The sequence below is a fragment of the Pelobates fuscus genome, chromosome 8 (genome assembly GCF_036172605.1).
Source record: "Pelobates fuscus isolate aPelFus1 chromosome 8, aPelFus1.pri, whole genome shotgun sequence".
Taxonomy (NCBI): domain Eukaryota; kingdom Metazoa; phylum Chordata; class Amphibia; order Anura; family Pelobatidae; genus Pelobates; species Pelobates fuscus.
In genome coordinates, this window is record NC_086324.1 from 87,899,492 (window position 1) to 87,921,484 (window position 21,993).

Consider the following 21,993-nt stretch of genomic DNA (forward strand, 5'->3'; position numbering starts at 1 on the left):
GGAACATTATGCCAGCTTTAGATGCATAAAATTGGCACACTATAGCAATCCGCTTTAGATGCATAAAATTGTTACATCATGGCAATCAGTTGTAGATGTATAAAATTGGCACATCATGGCAACTTTAGGTGCATACAATTGGCACACCATAGCAATCAGTTTTAGAGGCTTACAATTGTCACACCATGGCAACCAGCTTTAGAGGCATAAATTCAGAACATCGTGGCAATCAGTTTTAGAGGCATAAAATTGGAACATCATGGCAGCTTTAAATACATAAACTTGGCACAGCCTGTCAAGCTTTAGATGCATAAACTTGGCATATCATGGCAATCAGCTTCAGAGGCATACAATTGGCATACCATGGCAAACAGTCAGATGCATAAAATTGGCACAACATGACAATCAGTTTTAAAAGCATAAAATTGGCACACCATGGCAATCCGTTTTAGATGCACAAAATTGGCATAACATGGCAGTTTTAGAGGCAAAATTATGGGATATCATGGCAGTTTTAAAGGCAGAAACTTTGCAAATCATGACAATCAGTTTTAGAGACATACAACTGCTTACTCACAGACTCAGAATCAGAAGTGCTGTGTCCTGCTCTTTCATCCAGGCACCTCACATTGATTATCCCAGTGGTGGAATTAATGTAGAGAGTGCCCTGGTGCAAATATGTTTTCTGGGCCCCCCTCTAGTGCAAGTGTGCCCAAAAGGTAGATCTCCATCTGTCGGAGAACTTCAATAATGCTATACCAGATGGGGATTTACCATTTTCTTATCATTGCAGGGTTATATTTGTGAGCAGTGTTTGAGCGTTTGAATGTAAGCATGTTTTTGTATTAAGTATATGTGTGCATGTATGGGTGTATTTGTATGTACTGTTGCCATTGGAATGTAGTGGTGTACTTGTTTGTAATGTTTGCGTCTGAATGCAAGGGTGTTTGTATGTAGAGTCGGACTTGAAATGCAGGTGTGCTTTTTGAGTGTTGGTGTTTGAATGAAGGGGTGTTTGTAGATAATTTTAGTGTTTTAATGCCGGGGTGTGTTTGTATGTAATGTTTGCGTTTGCAGTACGTGTGTAGTGGATGCAGTGTGTGTGTGTGTATTGTGTTTATAAAATATACATATACACAATGTGTGTTTGAATGGAGTATGTGTGAAGTGTATACACATATACACACACATACAGAGACACACACAGACACACAAATACACACCCTGACAGCAATACACACAATGACACCTAGTTTCCCACACATAGATAAACAGACACTCATGTACACAGATACACACTGACACACAATACACACAGACACACAAATACACATACAATGACACAAAAGGACACACAGATACACATACACGCAGAGACAGGAGGTGAGTGTGACAGTGTGTGGGAGAGGTGAGGGTGACAGTGTGGGAGGGAGTGTGTTTGCTGGTAACAGTGTGGGGGGCAGTGTGAGGGCAAAGTGAGAAAGGATTACAGTGGGCGGGCAGGGGGAGAAGGGGTGGGCAAGAAGGGGGAGAAGGGGTGGCGCAGGCGGGGGGAAAGGGTTACAGTGTTGGGGGCAGGGGGAGAAAAGGCTACAGTGGGGGGGGGGCAGAGGGAGAAAAGGTTACCATGGGGGAGGGCAGGGAGTGAAGGGGTGACATGGGGGAGAGCAGGGAGTGAAGGGGTGACATGGGGGAGAGCAGGGAGTGAAGGGGTGACATGGGGGAGAGCAGGGAGTGAAGGGGTGACATGGGGAGGGCAGGGATTACATGGGGAGGGCAGGGAGTGAAGGAGTTACATGGGGAGGGCAGGGGTGAAGTGGTTACATGGGGGGCAGGGGGTGAAGTGGTTACATGGGGGGGCAGGGGGTGAAGGGGTTACATGGGGAGGGCAGGGGGTGAAGGGGTTACATAGGGAGGGCAGGGCGTGAAGTGGTTACATGGGGAGGGCAGAGTGAAGGGGGTAAAGGTGTTGCAGGTGGTGAAGGGGTTACATGGGGAGGGCAGGGGTTGCAGGGGGTGAAGGGGTTATATGGGGGAGGGCAGGGGATGAAGGGGTTGCATGGGGAGGGCAAGGAGTGAAGGGGTTACATGGGGAGGGCAGGGATTACATGGGGAGGGCAGGGAGTGAAGGAGTTACATGGGGAGGGCAGGGGGTGAAGTGGTTACATGGGGAGGGCATGGGGTGAAGTGGTTACATGGGGGGGCAGGGGGTGAAGGGGTTACATGGGGGAGGGCAGGGGGTGAAGGGGTTACATAGGGAGGGCAGGGCGTGAAGTGGTTACATGGGGAGGGCAGAGTGAAGGGGTAAAGGGGTTGCAGGTGGTGAAGGGGTTACATGGGGAGGGCAGGGGTTGCAGGGGGTGAAGGGGTTATATGGGGGAGGGCAGGGAATGAAGGGGTTACATGGGGGGCAGGGGGTGAAGGGGTTGCATGGGGGGCAGGGGGTGAAGGGGTTACATGGGGGCAGGGGGTGAAGGGGTTACATGGGGAGGGCAGAGGTTGCAGGGGGTGAAGGGGTTACATGGGGGAGGGCAGGGAATGAAGGGGTTACATGGGGGGCAGGGGGTGAAGGGGTTATATGGGGAGGGCAGGGGATGAAGGGGTTGCATGGGGGGCAGGGGGTGAAGGGGTTGCATGGGGGGCGGGGGGTGAAGGGGTTACATGGGGGGCAGGGGGTGAAGGGGTTACATGGGGAGGGCAGAGGTTGCAGGGGGTGAAGGGGTTACATGGGGGAGGGCAGGGAATGAAGGGGTTACATGGGGGCAGGGGGTGAAGTGGTTACATGGGGGGGTTGGGGGTGAAGTGGTTACATGGGGCAGGGGGTGAAGGGGTTACATGGGGGGCAGGGGGTGAAGGGGTTACATGGGGGGCAGGGGGTGAAGGGGTTACGTGGGGGGGAGGGAGGACATGGTCTGGGGCTGTGTCCTACCTGTAAAATTCCCTGGTGGTCCAGTGTCTCCCTGGTGGTCCGGTGGGGTAACTCTCCTGTCTCGGCTCCGCCGGGTGCTGAGCTGCAGACAGTGTAATAAAAGTCTCGCGAGCTCCCAGAGTGTTGCCATGGTAACGCTCTGGGAGCTCGCGAGACTTCTATCACACGATCTGCAGCTCTGCACCCGGCGGAGCTGCAGACCGGAGCTGCTGGGCAGACTGACTGGAGGAAGCCCGGCGTCATACAGGGCAAGCCGCCGTGCTCCCTCCTGATGTCAGTCTGCCTGACTGCCCGGCGGCCCTGGATGTGTGGGTCAGCGCGACCCACTGGGAATCGCCCTGCGACCCACCAGTGGGTCGCGACCCACACTTTGGGAACCGCTGCACTAACACTTATGAATCTCATTATAACAGCTTGAAAAATTAGATTTGTCATGTGTTGACAATTTGGATGACAATTTGTTCATCACTCTTACCTGGGTGTATTATTGACCCAATGTAGAACACTGTGGAAAAAAACGGACAGTATATATATATAAAACTAATATGAATTAGATTAATAAGAGTTATAACAATACCATTGTCATGAATCGATATTGATGTAGTTATATTAAATAAACAAAAAAAGAGAGAATCTTGTTTTTGGATCTTCCTATCCAGGATAGGTGTAAAATAGTACTTACCTATCTGTGCTGTACGGTGCCAGCAACCACTGTTGCTGCTCAGTCACACTTTAGATTCAGAAAAAGTGATGCAAATGCACTGACTGTATCTTTATTTAATGCAACATAAAAGTGCAAAAGTTAAAGAAAACATAGTAACACAGGGTTAATAGTAAGGAACTAAATCGACAGACATGCTTTGTGCATTTTGGCCCTAATTCAAATCTTGAGTAAAATGAGATTTAGCTAAAGCACTAGAGTATTTAGTTTCCCATAGGTACCTGTCTGTAAACTATTTTAGGTTTGTTTAAATGTATTTTAACTTTACAAATATCTCAAAGGATTAAACAAAGTATAAGAGCATTATGTTTTCTGGAGAAAGAGCACATTTTAAAAGCAAAGGAAATGTAGGAGTGATGATAGAAAAAATTTTTTTTTTTTTTTTACAGAAGAAAGTAAATTAATGGAAAAGCCTCTCTCCATCGAAATCAGTGAAATGGAAAAGTAAAACACAGTTTAGGATAGATACTGCTGTAACGAACAGAAAGTAAAATAAAGAAAAAAAAAATAACAACACATTTTCTTTTGTTTGGTCAGATCTTTATTTCTAAATACATTTCTAAATAAATATTTACTTGTGTCTATACTGATTTTGATGGCTAATAAAAAGTTAATGACTATTGAATAGCCAGATCATCTCGGACTATAATAAGTTTGTTTCATCAAAAAGTATTTTTTAGAATTAGTTTGCAGAAACATTGAAACATACTCACATAGGCATGCTCTCAGAAATTTACACACACTACTACACAAGCACACACACTACACACACTCTTTATGCATGTATATCTAAAAATGGATCATATTTAGTATTTTTTTTAGTTTGATATGGGATGGGAGCTTGGGGGGAGGGGGTTTCAGAATTTTGTGTCTACAAGCAATCATGAAGTAAATGTGGTCCTGTATACTCATATAATATAAAGCATGGGTCGTCAACCTGGTCCCTACCGCCCACTAGTGGGCGTTTCAGGATTCCAGGTGGGCGGTAGGGATTTCCTCATTTTGAGATATTGGGCGGGCAGGCGCGTGCGAGCCAGCGGTACCCCTGCAACCGAGTATCGTCATAACCATTTGCAAACCACCAGGGCCGCGCTGGGCGCTTTAACAGCGCGACCGGGCCCCCTGTTATTACATCACAGAGCTGGGAGGAAGTGACTGCACGTTACTCCTCCCAGCTAACACACAGACAGCGTGGGAGGAAGCAGAGGGAGTCAGAGTGGGAACCACTATTGGACCCCAGGGAATGTCACCCTCCTGCACCTAAAAGGTAGGAAACAGGAGGGTGACTAAAATATTTTGTGTGTGTTTGTTTGTGTGTATGTGTCTTTGTATGTATGTCTTGTGTGTGTCTTTGTATGTATGTGTGTGTCTTTGTATGTATGTCTTGTGTGTGTCTGTATGTATGTGTCTGTATGTGTCTGAATGTGTCATTGTATGTATGTGTGCCTTATGTATGTGTCTTTGTATGTATGTGTGTGTCTTTGTATGTATGTCTTGTGTGTGTCTGTCTGTGGGGAATTGAGGAGGGAGAGGAGGGGAGCTGACGCACAGATGAGAAATCATATTATGCGCAAACAGAGAAGTCGTCTGAATATCACTGAAAGAGGAGACCTTTGTTTGTTGCTTTCGAAAATCGAACCAGATATCAAATATTTAGTCTCGCAGCATCAACCTCAAGGATCTCATCAATCATTAGTAAAGGTAATTTCAATTTACTTTGCTTTCTCGTTAAACTTTATGAAGTTAAAAATATTATAAACATGCATTAAGTAGAAATAAAAAGATAAATGTACGTACATTTATTTTTTTTTAAAACACCCTCCTTTCTAAAAAAATATTCCGCACTTGCTCGAAAACTGGTGGGCGGTAAGGAAATTTTTCCATCAAGAAAGATGCATTAGTGGACGGTAGGTAGAAAAAGGTTGATACCACTGATATAGAGTTTCACTATGAACAAACCAACATAACTAGCAGATATCAAAAGTAGTTGTCTCTTGCATACAGTGGACTGTTTGTTGTCTGACTTACTGCTATATATAGATCAACCCAAATTTCTTAAAAGTAAGCAAACAACCACCCACAACAAAGAGAGGTCAGTGTCCTACGTAACACAATGAAAGTCTCACATTTTCTATTTTATAGGTCTTCTTCAGTATTAATGAATAATATATCATGCTAGTATGTATGTGTAGCTCAATAATGCAAAGAGTGTTGCCTTTTGTTTCTGTGGTAGATTAGCCTCCATATCTGAGGAATGTTACAGTAAAGGCCAAGCCACAATATTTTTTTTCCAAACACATCAATTTATTTTCTTTTACACATGCCTAACATTTTTATGGTTTCCATGGTTTGTGTTTGAGAGGAAGGACTAGGTTAGTGGTGAAATATATAAAACCATAAATACTGGTACTGTGCAAAAATTCTGACCTAGTTTGTGAAAAACCACATTCACCAAAATAGTGCGATAATAAATACAGAAATTATAATTATATTCATGTATAATACATTTATGTCTGATGGTCACTGTTAATAGATATGAAGAAAAAAAAAAAGCAGTGAAAACACACCAATCCCCAAAGGGAATACACTCACAGAGATAAATTAAAAAAATAACAGTTCTCATGTGGTATTCCCACTTAGGAGAACCAAGAGTACTCCCATAAATGGACAAGGAAACAAAGATAGTTTTGAATATATTGTTATTTTACAATCACTACAAGATTCAAGGCTTACTCTATAAGGTTATGGGGACCTCAACATTTCTAAACAAAAATATGCATTCACATAAAATACCCACCAGACTCATGTCTGTATTACTTTACCTATACAAATTGTAAGTTTCACATCTTCCCAATTATGTACTCCTGGGTTGTGACATGGAAACATTTGGGTGATGACAATTTGCTTATGTGTTACACCCAACCAATGGGCTTCATCAGAGTTATTGGCACTCTCATATGATCTTTACACATGCTTTTAGAATCCTACAACATTAATACCACCTGCCTAACATTGTGTAGGTCCTCCTCATGCTGCCAAAACAACTCTAATGTGTCAAGGAATGGACAATACAATACCTGTGAATGTGTCCTGTGGCCACCAAGACATTAGCAGTAGATCCTTTAAGTCCTGCAAGTTGCAAAGTGGGTCCTCCATGTATCAGATTTGTTTTTCCCACACATCCCACAAATGCTCAGTTGGATTGAAGAAGTTGGAGGACAAGGCAACACCTTGAACTCTTAGTCATGTTCCTCAAACCATTCCTGACCATTTTTTTGCAGTGTGGCAGGGTGGATTATTATGTTGAAAGAGGCCACTGCTATCATGGAACACCATTGCCAAAAATGGATGAACATTGTCTGCAACAATCTGTAGGTAGGTTTCTAAGCAAAACATTTTCCAGAGCATAACAATGACTCTGCTGGACTGCCTTCTTCCCATAGCGCATGTTGCGGCCATCTCACACCACTTTTGGTAGGTACTGATCACTGCATACAGGGTAAATTATGCACAAGGGCCAGCCATTCACCTGATCTAAAATAAAACATTACTTATCACACCAGTTCTGAGCTCATGTTCCTATTGAAGGTGCCTTCGGGGGGACAGTGATCATCAAGGGCACTTTGATCATTCTGTGGCTATGTAGCAAATTGTGATGCACTGTGTGTGTTCTGCAGTTTTTCTATGATAGACAGCATTAAGGTTTTTAGCAGTTTGAGCCACAGTAGCTCTTCTGTGTCAACGGACTTCAGACCAGATGGGCTACCTTTCGCTCCCCAAGTGCAACAAGGAGCCTTGGGCGCCCATTACCCTGATGCTGGTTTACCGATTGTCCTTCCTTAGACCACTTTTGTAGATACTAACCACTGCATGCTGGGTACACCTCTTGACAGGTGCAGTTGTAATGATATAATCAATATTATGAACTTTACCTATCATTGGTTTTAATGTTGTGGCTAAAAATTGTATATAGGAAAAAGTAATTGTACATTAAACCACCCACTCACCCCTTCCACTCTGGAAAGAACCAAATAACACTCTGACACAGAGTACACAGGATAATAGCTAAATGTAGTCCCGCATTAGAATCAATTACTAGGCTATGCAATATATATATATTTTTCCTGACACCACAGTCCACCAAGAATGACACTTTTTCCTATAAACATTTAATTAAAAAAACAAATAATGAACTGTATATTGATACCATATTTTAAGATATAGTAAAATCATACTAGGATGCATAACAAAATCATTCATGACCAAACTAAAATCTTTTTTTTTACTGACACCACAGATTACAAAAGAAAGATTTACCTTCCTCCAAATGGTTAAAAAACGTTTAACAACTTTGTATCGGTAAAATTGTCTAACACTAGGAAAAAAAAAGCATAATTGACAAAATGCCTATCAACCTAAGAGCCAATCTCTTGTCTCCCACTCAAATATTTCTTTAGTGTTCCTGGCAATACTAGCTGCTAGTTACAGTCTTAAGCTGAAGCTAGTCCCACACTAGAATCAAAGACCAAGGCAAGGGTTTTTTTTTTCTTGACACTACAGTTTACTAAAGAAGGATTTTCTTTCCTCCAAATAGTTGTGGGTTTCTGAATTCTTTCACTAATATGGTTTGTGTCATTATTAATTATTATGAATCACTACTAGTTGTGTTATAATATATACTGGGGGGTTTGTATTTGACAAAAGCCAGATTTGGGGGCCTATTGTTGCTGTAGACTGTTCCTTAATAAATGTCTACCTGATTTAAGAAACTACTGTCTGTGCCTGTGCTCCTTTCTTCTCTCCCCCCCCCCCTCCCTGAAGCACCCCAGTTGGAATACTCCATTATCTACATATGCATCACTCACAATTTCAGAATAATCCTATGTGGGCTAACACATAGAGGTGTATTTGCTAGACAGTAAATGATGGTAAATTGAAAACCTAATAGCAATATGTATGTACAAACCAAGAAAGTTATGGTGGACAAATAAAACTGATTGAAAACCCCTTCCACCCGAAGTCAGTAGATAGGCAATATATTGTTAAACCCAGATCTGCACACACCAGTGACTTGCTTTTCCCACATAAGTCTCTAAATAAATTTGCAGTGATGTTACTACTGCAAGGGATTCTTGGTGGGCATATGCAAATTAGTTCAACAAAGAATCAGCCTCTATAGCCAGTAACAAACCTCATGGTGATGAGTTGCGTTAACAATGAAACAGCTGTCCATGAGTGGGTCACTGGCTTTGCATCTCTTCCTGAGTGGTGTTTGTTTCAACACTGTTGTATATAGCAAACAAACTAGGAATCCAAGTTTAAAATGGAATAATGAGGCAAAAAGGTGATTATTTGTTGAACTGATTTGAATATGGCCACCCAGAATCCCTTGAGGTAGTAACATCACTGCAAATTTGAGAAAAAATATATGTATGTTTTGAGAATGCAGCCAGTGATTTGGCACTATGTATGTCAACAACCGCTAAAACTGTTATTACTTTGTCTTGTCTACATTATCTACAAGGTAAATTATAGAAATGTATGTAGACACCTATTGCGGATAATATGTTCTATTGACACTAGATATTGACTGAACTGATTATATTTTAAATGTTAACATTCTTTATTTTGTCTTGCAGGAGGGGTTCAAAATGGGATTAACTGTGGAAGGAACAGTCTTTTGTCTTGACCCTGTCGATAGCAAATGCTAATATCATCATTACACCAATACCAACTTGTTGGAGTAATCACCTGTATCCCTTGTATTACCTATGTGCCAAAATATAAATATATATTTTACACTCTTATTCATTTGGATAAATCAAAACTTCAGAAGTTCAGAAATGAAATAATAATCTTTATAATTATTCTGAGCTAATAGTGTTATATTATACGTAATGAAGTAATGGTCTTATTTCTATGCAGAATACTGAATTATTATCCAAATATATTGACATATTTCTTGTGATTTGTTTCCTCCAAAATGTTAAAATTTAAACAGAATATGAATATTATTGTTCTGATTTAAAGGGATACTCCAAGAACAAACCACAACAGCTTATTGTAGTGATTATGGTGCATGAAAGCCATTCTTACAGCACCGCCAGTTCTTGACAAACTGTTTTCAAGCAGTTTGGCAAAACCGGGAAGAATATATTGACACTTTAAATCAAAACTCTCTTCTACTGATGTCATAATGAAGAAAAATCTGTATGTCCCTTTCTGCACTGATGAATCACAGTCAACCAAACCTGTTAAATGGGAACTGTCTGTTCCCCTGATTTTTAATATTATGTTTATTTATTCCCTATGTTTTACAAATATGTATTTGTGAGGTCTGAGCAATAAAAGTAAATGTAAAATTAAATGAAGACAATCTTGGCTGGCTGACAATTATTATAGGATCTGCTCTTTTCTGTTATTGAACATAATATCTGTCCAGGCTGTGCCAGGGCTGACGTGGATTGTGAGGTAAACTGCTACATTCTATATTATATATTTTAAAAAATTGGAGCATCACTTGAAAATTGTTAACACATGCTATATGTGATTTACAGTTTTATTAAAGGTGTAATTTCCAGAGATATGATGGCTCCCGTGTAATTACAATTCAGCAGTTCATAAAGGGCTACAGAAAGTGACAGAAACTTGCCTAACACCAAAAAATTGTCCGTTATTGCATAGCAATACATGCTCATGACATCTATCGATAATATAGAAGCAAATAAAGTAATCCCTTTGGTTTTTGTCAGACTGATAGGAGATGGACTGCACCCACAGCGTCCATGCACTATGATGTAGTGGTTATGGTACTTTGAGTATCCCTCTATGTTTGTCTTACTTTTTTCTTCTTTAAAATATTTCTACTAATGGTTTTTTTTTCAGATTGAAAGCATACACCTTTTTTTTTTAATAATTTTTTTTTTTGTTTGAGGTTTAAATACCCAGTGTATTTTAACCAACACTGATGTAATCTAATATTTTTATACTGAAATAAGAAATGTTTCTCCTGTGATGTGTGTAATTCCTTTCACTGATATTAAGATTTGGTGACCACTGTATTTTTACAACTGAATGCACTGCACCTCCAAAACTCCTGCTAGAAATTACATGGGCATTCACAAAGTAATGAACTAAATTCAAACACTATTCACTGGCTAGAACCTGGCTGAACATGCAAGTGACACCCAAACACTGTGAGTTGAGATTTCACTGCAATTAATATTCTCTAAGTAACTCAGGCCTTTTACGAGTTGCAATGAGTTGAATTCCAATTCATTTTAAAGAAAACTGCTCAGGAAAAAAAATCTCACGGCACTGGAAAATGTTCAAGTTGTCCATGAGTTTTAACTTTCTGGGAAGAGAAATCTAATGTTCTTTTTTTAATGAAATATTATGTTTAATTTATCATGGTGTGTCTCTTGCTCAGTTGAGAGACTTCTAAACCTGCAGGAGCCTCCTGTGTCTGATCAAAGTTCAATTTACAGAGGAGGAGACAAAAATTTCTAAAGCAAGTTAACATCTGATTGACAATGCATTTTTTTCATGTAGACTGTATGAATCACAGCCAGGGGAGGTATGGCTAGGGGTCATAAACAGAAATAAAATATATTGCATTGAGTTCAGGATAACGCTACAGGGTCTGAAGTGGTGAAGAACCCTAACAATATATTCCTGCAAGAATTATTGCAAAGTTATTCTATGAATTTATCTGAGAATATATTAAGACAGAATAGTCTTTTTTTTTTTTCTCAATGGCTAGTGAATAGAATCCCTTATTGGAGTGATGTGTATATATCCAGCATGCCATCTCCTAGGTATGTGTGTGCAGGTCACAAACATGCACTGCTATGGTAAAGATTTACAGAATCAGATTTGGAATTGTGAGGATAACCTTTACTGGAGTAAACTGGAAAACATTTATTAATAAATCCATTTGTATTATGACTTATATTTTAGTACAATAGAATATATGATCAATAGAAATCAATATTATAGAGAATAGGGAGGCACTTTGGTCAGTAAAGTATTAGATAGTAAATTCCATTTGGAACATATGCTTAAATTTTTCTTAATTCATAAAACAATGAATGTTTTTTTGTTTTTTTTTAGAAGATGCTGTAGAAATGTATCAATAAATATTTAACCATGAACAGGTTATGCAATAGGTATATGAAAAGTCAAATTGAAATGCTTGTCACAAGAGTCTGTAACAGGATATATTTTTATTAACATCTTAGATCCCAGATCAGCAAATCAATAACTCTGCATTTTAACCCATTCACTACCAAAATTATGTATACATGGTTTTTGTTGGTTTTTTTTTTTTTTACTTTTATTTGCTTTGCAAAACAAACTTTAGCCCATAGAACCTCTCTTGCCTTCATGTATACTCGATGAATGATTGTCAGCTTGTAGGGAAACACATTTCTGTCTAAATAACCTATTCTACCCATTTAATGTCCTGAAATTAATGTCCATAAATGTCCATAAAATTACCTGACATTGAACTTCTCCCTCTTTCCAAACAGTAAAATAAACTTAAACGATTATACAATTTCTACAGTCAGGAAGAGGGTTGGAGTGAATACTATCTCTCATATACCTTTAGGGCATCTTAGCACTGCATTAGCATTACAAAGATTGCTATAACACTTTCAATACACATATTTTAGAAATACATGACTGCTGACTCCTTAATTCACCAAATCCTGTTACCCTTCCAGTTCCAATAAGTAACACAACACCATGTTAAGTGGGTAAGGGCAACGGTCACAGCTTTATTTAAACCAGCACAATCAAATACTGCCAGCAAACAGGTACACTTAAAACTTTTACCTGAGTCTCTTCAGCCTGTCCTTCTATACTAATATTTCAGATCCTGTTTGAATATTACCAGATAAAAGATACTGGATGCAGTCTAAAGCTTTTTTTATTCCCTCAATATTTCAATAAAGGATTAACAAATGAATTAAATAAAATTAAAAATAACTACATTTGCATAATATGACAGCAATCTCTGCACACAATTAGTTTGATCATATATTTCTCTGCACCCCACATTTACATAATACTATGCTTAACATTTTCAAGCAAAAAATGCCTGGTAATGAATGGGTTGAAAGAATAATGTCAAATGTGTATGAAGTCAATAGATATCATTTTCTGGGCATGGGAACATATTTTTAAACAGTAATCATTTTGTCTTCCTATTTTTTTCACTGCAGACAATGGATATTTACACATTTACTGTATGACCTTCTTTTAGTATAAGAAATCTATATTTTTCATGGTTAATTTTTACATTGGAAAGTGTCATTGATGTTTTTTTTAAATAAAATATCACATTGGGAGAAGTTCATAAATGTATGTAGAATTTGTGGGACTTGTGTTTTCTTCCTCTTTTTTACTAAGAAGTCCACTGTTTAGTGAAGGAGGGTGGCAAACGGACAAAATATAAATAAATATAAACAAACAAAGGACCCATCCTAAATGAAACCTATATTCTGATTATTGGTGTTTTAATCAATTTCAGTATTGATGCTGTTTAAACCAACCAAAAATGCTACTTCTTAGGAGATCTCAGTTTAAACTGAATTCATTTACAAGAAAACAAAGGAACATTATTCTTAATGAAGTTGTTTAGATGCATAGTCTCTTTTTCTGGATTATGTGAAACATTGCTAAGAAATGGCCATATTTACGATATTTCAGTCTGACTCTTTCTCCTTAAAACCTTCAAAAATTGAAAGCCTTCACATTCACATTAAAAGTCTTCAAACACAGCACCATGATGCTGAATACGTCCAATGCCAAGAAGCTTTAGATTGAGTGCTTCTCTATGAGAAGCATATGATTGTTGAAGCATGGCAATCATTGTACATGTGTTTTATGCCACAAATGCTTTTCCCTTAGAAGCACTGAATTGGACAAAAGTCATCATAATTAATTACTTAATCAGAGCCCTCTCCAGCGATACATTTATGACGTTTACTTTTATTTAAAAGGTGGAGGCAATTATCTAAACACTGATATGAACAATCTAAGTTTAAAAATATGTTGATTTGCAATGTTAGAATGTTGTTTTAGTGTTATGTAATTGCAAAAATGGTGATAGGAGCCGCACTCAATCCCAGCAGTCACCTTGAGCTCCAGAGTAAGACCAGCAATCCCAGAAGCATAAAGCAGCACAAGAAATTCTGCAGGCACACAAGGTACTAAAGCCGCAGGCAGTTTTAATAGAACAAAAGGAGCAGCAAAGTTTGCAGGTTGAAACATTTCTGCTCCTTTTGTTCTATTAAAACTGCCTGCGGCTTTAACACCTTGAGTGCCTGGAGAATTTCTTGTGCTGCTTTTAGTGTAATGGCATTTGTTTCTATCCAACACAATGAGGACTTCGTGGAACATATAAGTAAATATAGAATAGTTCCACAACTTGCGCATTTCTTGCGAACATGTCTTAATGTGCTCTTTTTTTAAGCTCAATTCAATTTTTATACCTTATCATCTGTTGCACAAGTTCCATGTTAAATACTTTAAGTCTAATGGATAGAATGTGCAAAAACTGTGATGTATAGTTATGTTATTGTTATGCTATAAGAAGTGTGAGCTGTGCGCTATAAATAAAATACTTAAATTCCACAAGTATTTATCCATCCTCTAACATGAAGTATAATGAAAAAAAAGCTCTTTGCACCATAATACATGCATGAAGTCAGCACTGTATTTAGCGTGAAGCTGACAAGGCACTTTCAGGGAGGATGCAAAAAAGGCCACTCCCGCACCCCCACCTGGGGTGCCCAAGAACTTGCCAGCTGGCCACCTTAGGCCCTCCACCATCGAGGCTGGCATCTGCTTTGTTTGTAGGCGGGCAGCGATGGAGCACCCTGCCCTTAGCTCTCCCTGTTCAGCTCCCTCGCATGCAGTGATGCCGAAGACGGAATATGACGTCACTCCGGCCCCGGCATCACTGAGAGGCGCACAAGGTAACTGAGCAGGAAGATCAGAGATCCCTCGCCCCACTGGACCCCAGGGGAATAGAGAATCCACTTCACACTCCCAAAGGTAGCTAGGCTGGGTGGATTGCAATTAAAAAACATGTTTAGTGTGTGTGTCTGTTAGTGAGTGCATTAGTGTGTCTGTTAGTGAGAGTGTGTGTCTGTTAATGAGAGCGTGTGTGTGTGTCTGTCACTGAGAGTGGATGTCTGCCAGTGAGTGTGTATGTGTTTCTGTCAGTGAATGTGTATGTCTGTTAGTGAATGTGTGTGTCTGTCAGCTAGTGAATGTGTGTGTCTGACACTGAGTGTATATGTATCTGTCAGTGAGTGTGTATGTGTGTTTGTCAATGTTTGTCTGCCATTGAATATGTGTGTGTCTGACACTGAGTGAGTGTGTGTCTGTCAGTGAGTGTGCATGTCTATCTGTCAGCGAATGCATGTCTGTCAGTGTGTATGTGTGTCTGTTGGTGAATGTGTGTGTGTCAGTGAATGTGAGTGTGTGTAACTGTGATTGAGTGAGTGAGTATGTCTGTGAGTGTGTATGTTTCAGTGTAATTGTAAGTTGGTTAAACAGTGTGTGTGACAATGACTGTGTATCTGTCAGAAACTTTTGCATTAGTGAAGGCATGTGTCTGTCAGGCAAAAAGCGTGTTGGTTTTAAACAGGAAGAGAAATTTAGAAAGGGTGGTGGGGAGTGCCCGAGTTTTGTCATTCCTAGTGCAGCACAAAACCAGAATACACCACTACATGAAGTATATGTTGTTACTAGACATGTGCGTTCATTTTCAAACTAATTGGAATTCACCTGAATTTTAGTTAAGTTTTGTCGGATTGTCCACATTCCTTAAATTTGAAGTACTATATGGACATATCATGAAATAATAACACACACAATGGAACATTTCATTTGTTTCATGATTTATAGGTAGTGCCAAAAATAAATTATTGATGGTTAGAGGGCAGCCACTAAATGTTGATTTTATTCACAGATTACATTAAAAGTAGGAGCAGTAAAAAAAATAATATTTATATATTAACTATTAAATAAATGATATTATATAAATATATAGTATTTTAGTGCTCCTAATTTTTTTAACTCTATTGGTTACTTCTTTTCACTTGCTCTGTAAACCAAATGGTGGGAAAATGCACATATCAGTGTATATATACTTAATATTTATATTTTGCAATACACTGATTTGTCAATATTTACCCCTTTTGGTTCATGTGAATAGTTTTTTTCTCATCAACTTCAGTCAAATTCAGTCGACCAAATAAAAAAAACAACTTTTTCAGACACACTTAATTTTACCATGATGAAAAGTCTAGTTTTCAGGGTTCACATTTTCCCTTTAATAATTAGCAATAATTATCTCTGCAGGGTTAAGGCTGCTGGGGCAATGCATCTAGACCACTTCAATGAGCTGAAGTCATCTGGGTGCCTATAGTATCCTTCTAATTGTTTATAGACTGGAAGTGAACCTACAGTAGCTATTTTTGTTCTCACCCTAATAATGGTATGGAAGTCAGAACTTAGGAAAGGTCAAACTTAATGTTAACCAGGAACTTAGGTTCTCTAGTGCTTTAGCTGCTAACAAGAATTCATCTGCTATTCCCACATTTAATTTCTATAATTCTAAGACTGTTAAAAATGATATTATGATGATAAAAAAGTAGAGAGGGATCAGAAGTGGGAGGTGGCAGGAGTGACAACCTAGCCTTCCATGGCAGCACTTAATAACTCTATTCTTCACAGAGAGCAGGATCATTATGACAGATACGCTCTTACATTCACACATTAAAATATTAAAACAACTGACAACCAATCCCAGCCTAGCTTAGACTCTAGCAAATATAATCGGCATAGGATAGAAGTTGTGTGCCATTACCCATATAGTCCAAGAGGTTTTCAGTTTACGTGAATTTTTACAAATTACTTGCAAATTGTAGAAAACTTAAAACACTGGTGTGTTTAAGTTTATTCATTAGTTGTAAGCACAAAAGCACATTAGAATCAATTTAACCATAACTATTTTATGATCCCTGCAACCTTAAAGAAACGCTCAAGAACCATAACCATTACAGTCCCCTGTAGTGGTTATTGTGCCAGCAATGCCTTGATACCTTCCCAGTGTAATATATCAAACTGTTTTAGAATGCTTTGAACATTAACCTGGGACCCCCGCGCATCCGCTTCTGGTCTTCTGCTGAAGGAGAAGCTGGATGTCTTCATGGATATTAACCTGGTCAAACCAGATTTCATTCTCATGATATGAGAGAACTCAGCAGACACTTTCAGCCAATGAACATGACCCTGCTTTGCCCATTGAAACTGGACCCCAGAATCATTGTCATGGACTTGTTGGGATCCCAAGTAAGTTGTCAACTGTTCCAAAATAGTTTAACAAATTATTCTGGGAAGGCACTACTGGCACTATAACCACTGTAGCAGGCTGTAGTGGTTATAGTGCTTGGAATGTTCCTTTAATTTTGGAGTGTTCTTCTTATATTCATATATTTCACCTGTAGTTTTTACATATAACAAACATGAGCAGTGTTATTTTTCATTGTTATTTACAATTATTCGCTAAAGATTTTCATATTCTGCAATGAAATGTCTACGTACATTTGTCATGCAGTATTTTGGAATTTGTATAAAGAGAATGTTTAAGTAGCCATACACATGGCTTTTTTTACAAATAGAATTTGTATTTTTATTGTATCAAAAATAAAGCTTTACATATAATGCCTATGTTCTTAATGTCCATTAATTACCAATAGAATGCAACACTCTATCCACGATTTGCACATTTTAAACACATATTTTCAAACTGTTATAATAACCAGTGTGGACAGTAGGTTATTCATAAGACTTTAAAAAAATAAATTTTAATCTATCTTGGTGTTATTTGCTGTACAAATTATTGAGTATGTTGATAAAACATTTACTAAAAGAGAAAAGAGGGTTGCGCTCAATCATAAATATCACAGGGTGCTAAGTATGTGTCAGCATACCTCATAGAACATTTTTTTCTAGATAAAACATTTACTGGCAAATAGTCTTTATATATATTGGGCTAAAATATAATTCAAAATGGCAGAAGAGACAAGCCAACTGTTTTGTTTTTTTAATCTGGCATAAACTTTTGTTTCTGTGTTAAATGTTGCTAATCACATTTTTTACATCTGTACCTTTTCAATGACCAATCAATTTGGTTTCAGTGTACATGCAAACATATTTGTTCAAATTTGCCTCAAATAAATGGTTTTAAAGACAATTGGACTGTGTGTTTTTTAGTTCAATTTGTATTAATTTTCCAAATTTGCATGGGATATAGAAGAGAAGAACAGGAATAACAAGAGAAAACAAAATTATGTACAGATCTATATATATGGTATTTAATACCAAATTTATAGTCTGTTCTTCATAAGAAGGGTTAGGATATATCACTGGATACTTCCAATGCTAATGTGTTAACCCACAGGTCTTGTGTTAGTACGATCCACAGATATCCTGAGGATGAGAACAGAATTTAATTAAGAAAATAGTTTCTTAGTCAAGGTATCAGATAAAGGGTCAGGGAGTTATCAGTCAGGCAGTCCATAGGTCAGGGCAGGCAGCAATCAGCAAGGTCAGAGGGCAAGCAAAGTCAGGAAACCAGTTAAGACTGGAAACAATGAGTAACAAATGCTAGACGTTCTGAGGTAGGCAGAAAAACAACCAAACACTGACTGACAGGTGTGCTCAGTTTATTAAGGGGTTTGCTGAATCATATAACCTGTAGGTGGTAGTTACCTGAGGTAAGACTAAATGACTGTGGGACACCATCTCAGTTACAGCATCATTCTTGCTCTGCCCCCATCGCACCCCCACTGTCCTCTGACACACCAACCAATTATCTCACATGGTGGATGCCATTGTGAATGGACGGAATGACCACTGTGGGTTCCCTGGCCATAGACCGAGGTGCAGAGACTGCTGACTGGGGATCAAGAACCACAGACAACATGATAAACACTGACCAACCCCCAAAGCATCACAGGAGACCTGGAAAAGTTGATTACCAGAGATTTTTGTTGCAGATATAATTGGGATATATCTAGGTCATAGGTGGTCAACCCTCGGCACTCCTTATGTCACGGACTACATCTCCCATGAAACAAATATGTCTTTGTCAGATATGTACCTGGATAGACTAAATAGTCAATGTCAATTGTCCAAAACGCGTTTCGCCTTGTTAAAAGGCTTCCTCAGTTGGCTGTTCCGTCTCTCCCTCTCTCCTTCTGTTTTTAAATCGCCCGCAACAATTTGAAGCGGGCGATTTAAAAACAGAAGGAGAGAGGGAGAGACGGAACAGCCAACTGAGGAAGCCTTTTAACAAGGCGAAACGCGTTTTGGACAATTGACATTGACTATTTAGTCTATCCAGGTACATATCTGGCAAAGACATATTTGTTTTATACTTTTTGATTTTTTAATGAATAAAGCATTTTATTGGATTCACTACCCTGGACCTGGTGTATTTATCATTTGAAACCGGCCAAAAAGTGAAAGGAAGAACCCAAAGCACTTGGAAGGAGAAATTACAGCACTTTAAAGAAAGCACCTTATATAGAAGGGGTTTGGACAACCTTAAATGGTCCAGAGGCGTATACCACCTGAGTCATATGACGGTATGACTCTAGGCTTGTGAGTAATATTACTCCATTCTTATATTGAAATTTTCATATACTGTGTTACACTATTTTGCTGCATTGTTTTATTTTTCAGAATATTTGCTGCATTGAGCTCCGCCTTTTTTATGTATGTATACTATGTATTTTTAAGTGGTGTAGGGGATACCACTTTTTAGGTGTTTGAGCATTAGTCCCTAATCACCCCCACATTGTGCACTCATTCTATTGTATTGTTTTTACATCTCCCATGATGCCTGTGACGAGAGCAATCTCGCCACATTGCATTGGAGAAGCCTGGCTGCCCGCCTGCTGCCTTTGGACTATGGCCCTGGGAGATTGGGCCCTTTAAAAACAGTATTCGGCCCTAACAGAGTGCATGTCACTCATTCTGGCCCTTTAAATACAGTGGGGTCATTCAGTACTTGCCCTGTGTGAGCGGTGATACCCCAGATAGCTATGCCATGGAGCCCATTCATATAATGAAAGACTATGGGAAAGACTTTAGCTCCATGGCAATTGAACTGTGTAAATAGGATCTGAGCGCTATTCGGTAGTTTTGTGCGCTCAGATCCCAGCTATCTGGGGATATGTGAAATGTCTGCGTGTTATGTGTAAAAGGTGACTTTTTGTATTTTAAAGTGTTTTATGTCTTTTTGCAACCATGTGCTCGATGGAGTCTGCCTCTATCCCTGGATAATTGGATTACTTTCCCCATTGTCTCCAGGATAGAGGCCTCTGTAAAACCGGTCTGAGCCGGAAAGCCATGCTGGCAGGGTTTTTTTAAAAGATACTTTACTAACTTTTGAACCCCTGGTCTGATTCATGCCATTTTTTAATATGTTGTTCCCCTGAATGGATTGATTGTGGATATGTATTTTTATGTGAATGTGATGTATGGTTTTAGAGTTATGAAAGTTGTGTAGAAAGTATGTTTAACTGTATGTATAATTGAGTTTCCTCTCAGGATAAGGGGAGGGAATCTGTGGGATGTAACTGTGATGTGATTGGTTGTTTTATCCCTCCCTGTGGGCAGTCCTGTATTTGCAACAACTGTAATAAAACCAGGCTGGGTGTGCCAGCACCTCAGACCACTGCTTGACCCTCAACACGGAGCCTCGTCTCATTCACTGTATGCTGATGGGGACTGACTGCCAGGAGTGTAAGCCGCTTGGGAGCTTTTCCTGTTCGGCTGCTAGCAGCTATTTGTGAGGTTCCAGTTCGGGAGTTTGGAGTGCTACCTTATTCCCTTGTATGCAGTTCGGGAATTTGGTGCATTCACCTATATCCAATTCGTGAGTTTTGGTGATTTTACAGTAGCTGTGCCTGTCTGTGAAAAGGGGATTATCGCCTAAACGATTTTAACCCCTTGTCTGCTGAAACGGTCTGTTACAATGCCCTTACAGCTGTAATGCTGTTAAAGCTTCAGGGGTTATGTAATCCACTACATCTGGAGTGACGAATTTTACCTTCCCCAATGAAGGTATTCTTTGACACTATTAAGGTCAGATTGGAGGCAGATGGATAAGTCCCTAGATTATACACTGATCATCCACATCATTAAAGCTACATGGCTAATATCATGTCGGTCCCACTTGTGCTGTCAAAACAGCTCTGATGCGTTAAGGCATGGACTCCATAAGACCTCTGAATGTGTCCTGTAGTATATGGCACCAAGACATAAGAATCAGATCCTTTAAGGCTGCAAGTTGCGAGGTGAAGCCACCATGGATTGGATTTGTTGTTACAGCACATCCCACAGATGCTCAATCAGATTGAGATCTGGAAAATTTGGAGGCCAAACCTTGAACTCTTTGTCATGTTCTTCAAAAGCATTTACAGGTTTTTACAGTGTGGCATGGTGCATTAACCTGCTGAAAGAGACCACTGCCATTAGGGAACACCATTGTCATGAAGGTGTGTACATTGTCTGCAACAATATCATAGTGGTAGGTATGTGTCAAAGTAACATCAACATGAATACCAGGACCCAAGGATGTCCATGAGTCTGACGCCAATTCACTAGTTGTCCTTATTTGCACTACTTTTGGTAGGTGCTAACCAATGCATACAAGGAACACCCCACAAGATATATTTTGGATATGATTTTACACAGTTCTCTAGATTTCTCTATTTCCCCCTTGCCAAAGTCACTCAGAGCTTTTCACTTGCCATTTTTCCTGTTTGTAGTTTTATAAGAGATATTTAGGCATAATATTAGGGATATTTTTGCACACTTAAACTGCAAGTAAAGAGGTGCCTTTTTTGAACAGTGAATAATATGTGTTTTCGACTTCTTCCTAAGGTATGCAGTCAGAGATGAAAGTAGCAAACTGAGTTAAATTGTATGGTTGATAATTGTTTCTACTCTCTGTTCACTTTGATGCTTTATGTTTAGTCAAGGCCGGTGCAAGGATTTTTGGTTACTCAGTCGAAGATGCAGTTTGCAACTCTCCTCCCCCCTTCCCCACCCCCCTTTTGAATTTCTTACCTCCTTTAGTGTTTTGTATACCCCTTTAGTGTTTCTCCCTTGTACACTCCCTTGTATGTAAAAAGTGTGTGTGGGTGGAAGGAAAGGGGGGAGGGGGGGGGGGGTCACAATACATGTAAAAAAAGAAACTGTAGAAGAAGGAAGTCTCTTACAACCCACCTTGTGTATGTCTTACTTCCCA

General features: G+C 39.3%; 1 protein-coding gene across 4 annotated transcripts in view; it reads left to right on the forward strand.

The window, feature by feature from the left end:
• Positions 1–11,197, forward strand: part of GULP1 (GULP PTB domain containing engulfment adaptor 1) — a 670,190-nt gene extending 658,993 nt beyond the window's left edge. For all 4 annotated transcript variants that reach the window (XM_063430129.1, XM_063430126.1, XM_063430128.1 and 1 more), the window contains one exon: positions 9,290–11,197. In XM_063430129.1, coding sequence (XP_063286199.1) covers positions 9,290–9,361 — 72 coding nt within the window. In that variant the 3' untranslated portion in view covers positions 9,362–11,197. The remainder of the gene's footprint in view (positions 1–9,289) is intronic.
• The last annotated feature ends 10,796 nt before the right edge of the window (positions 11,198–21,993 follow it).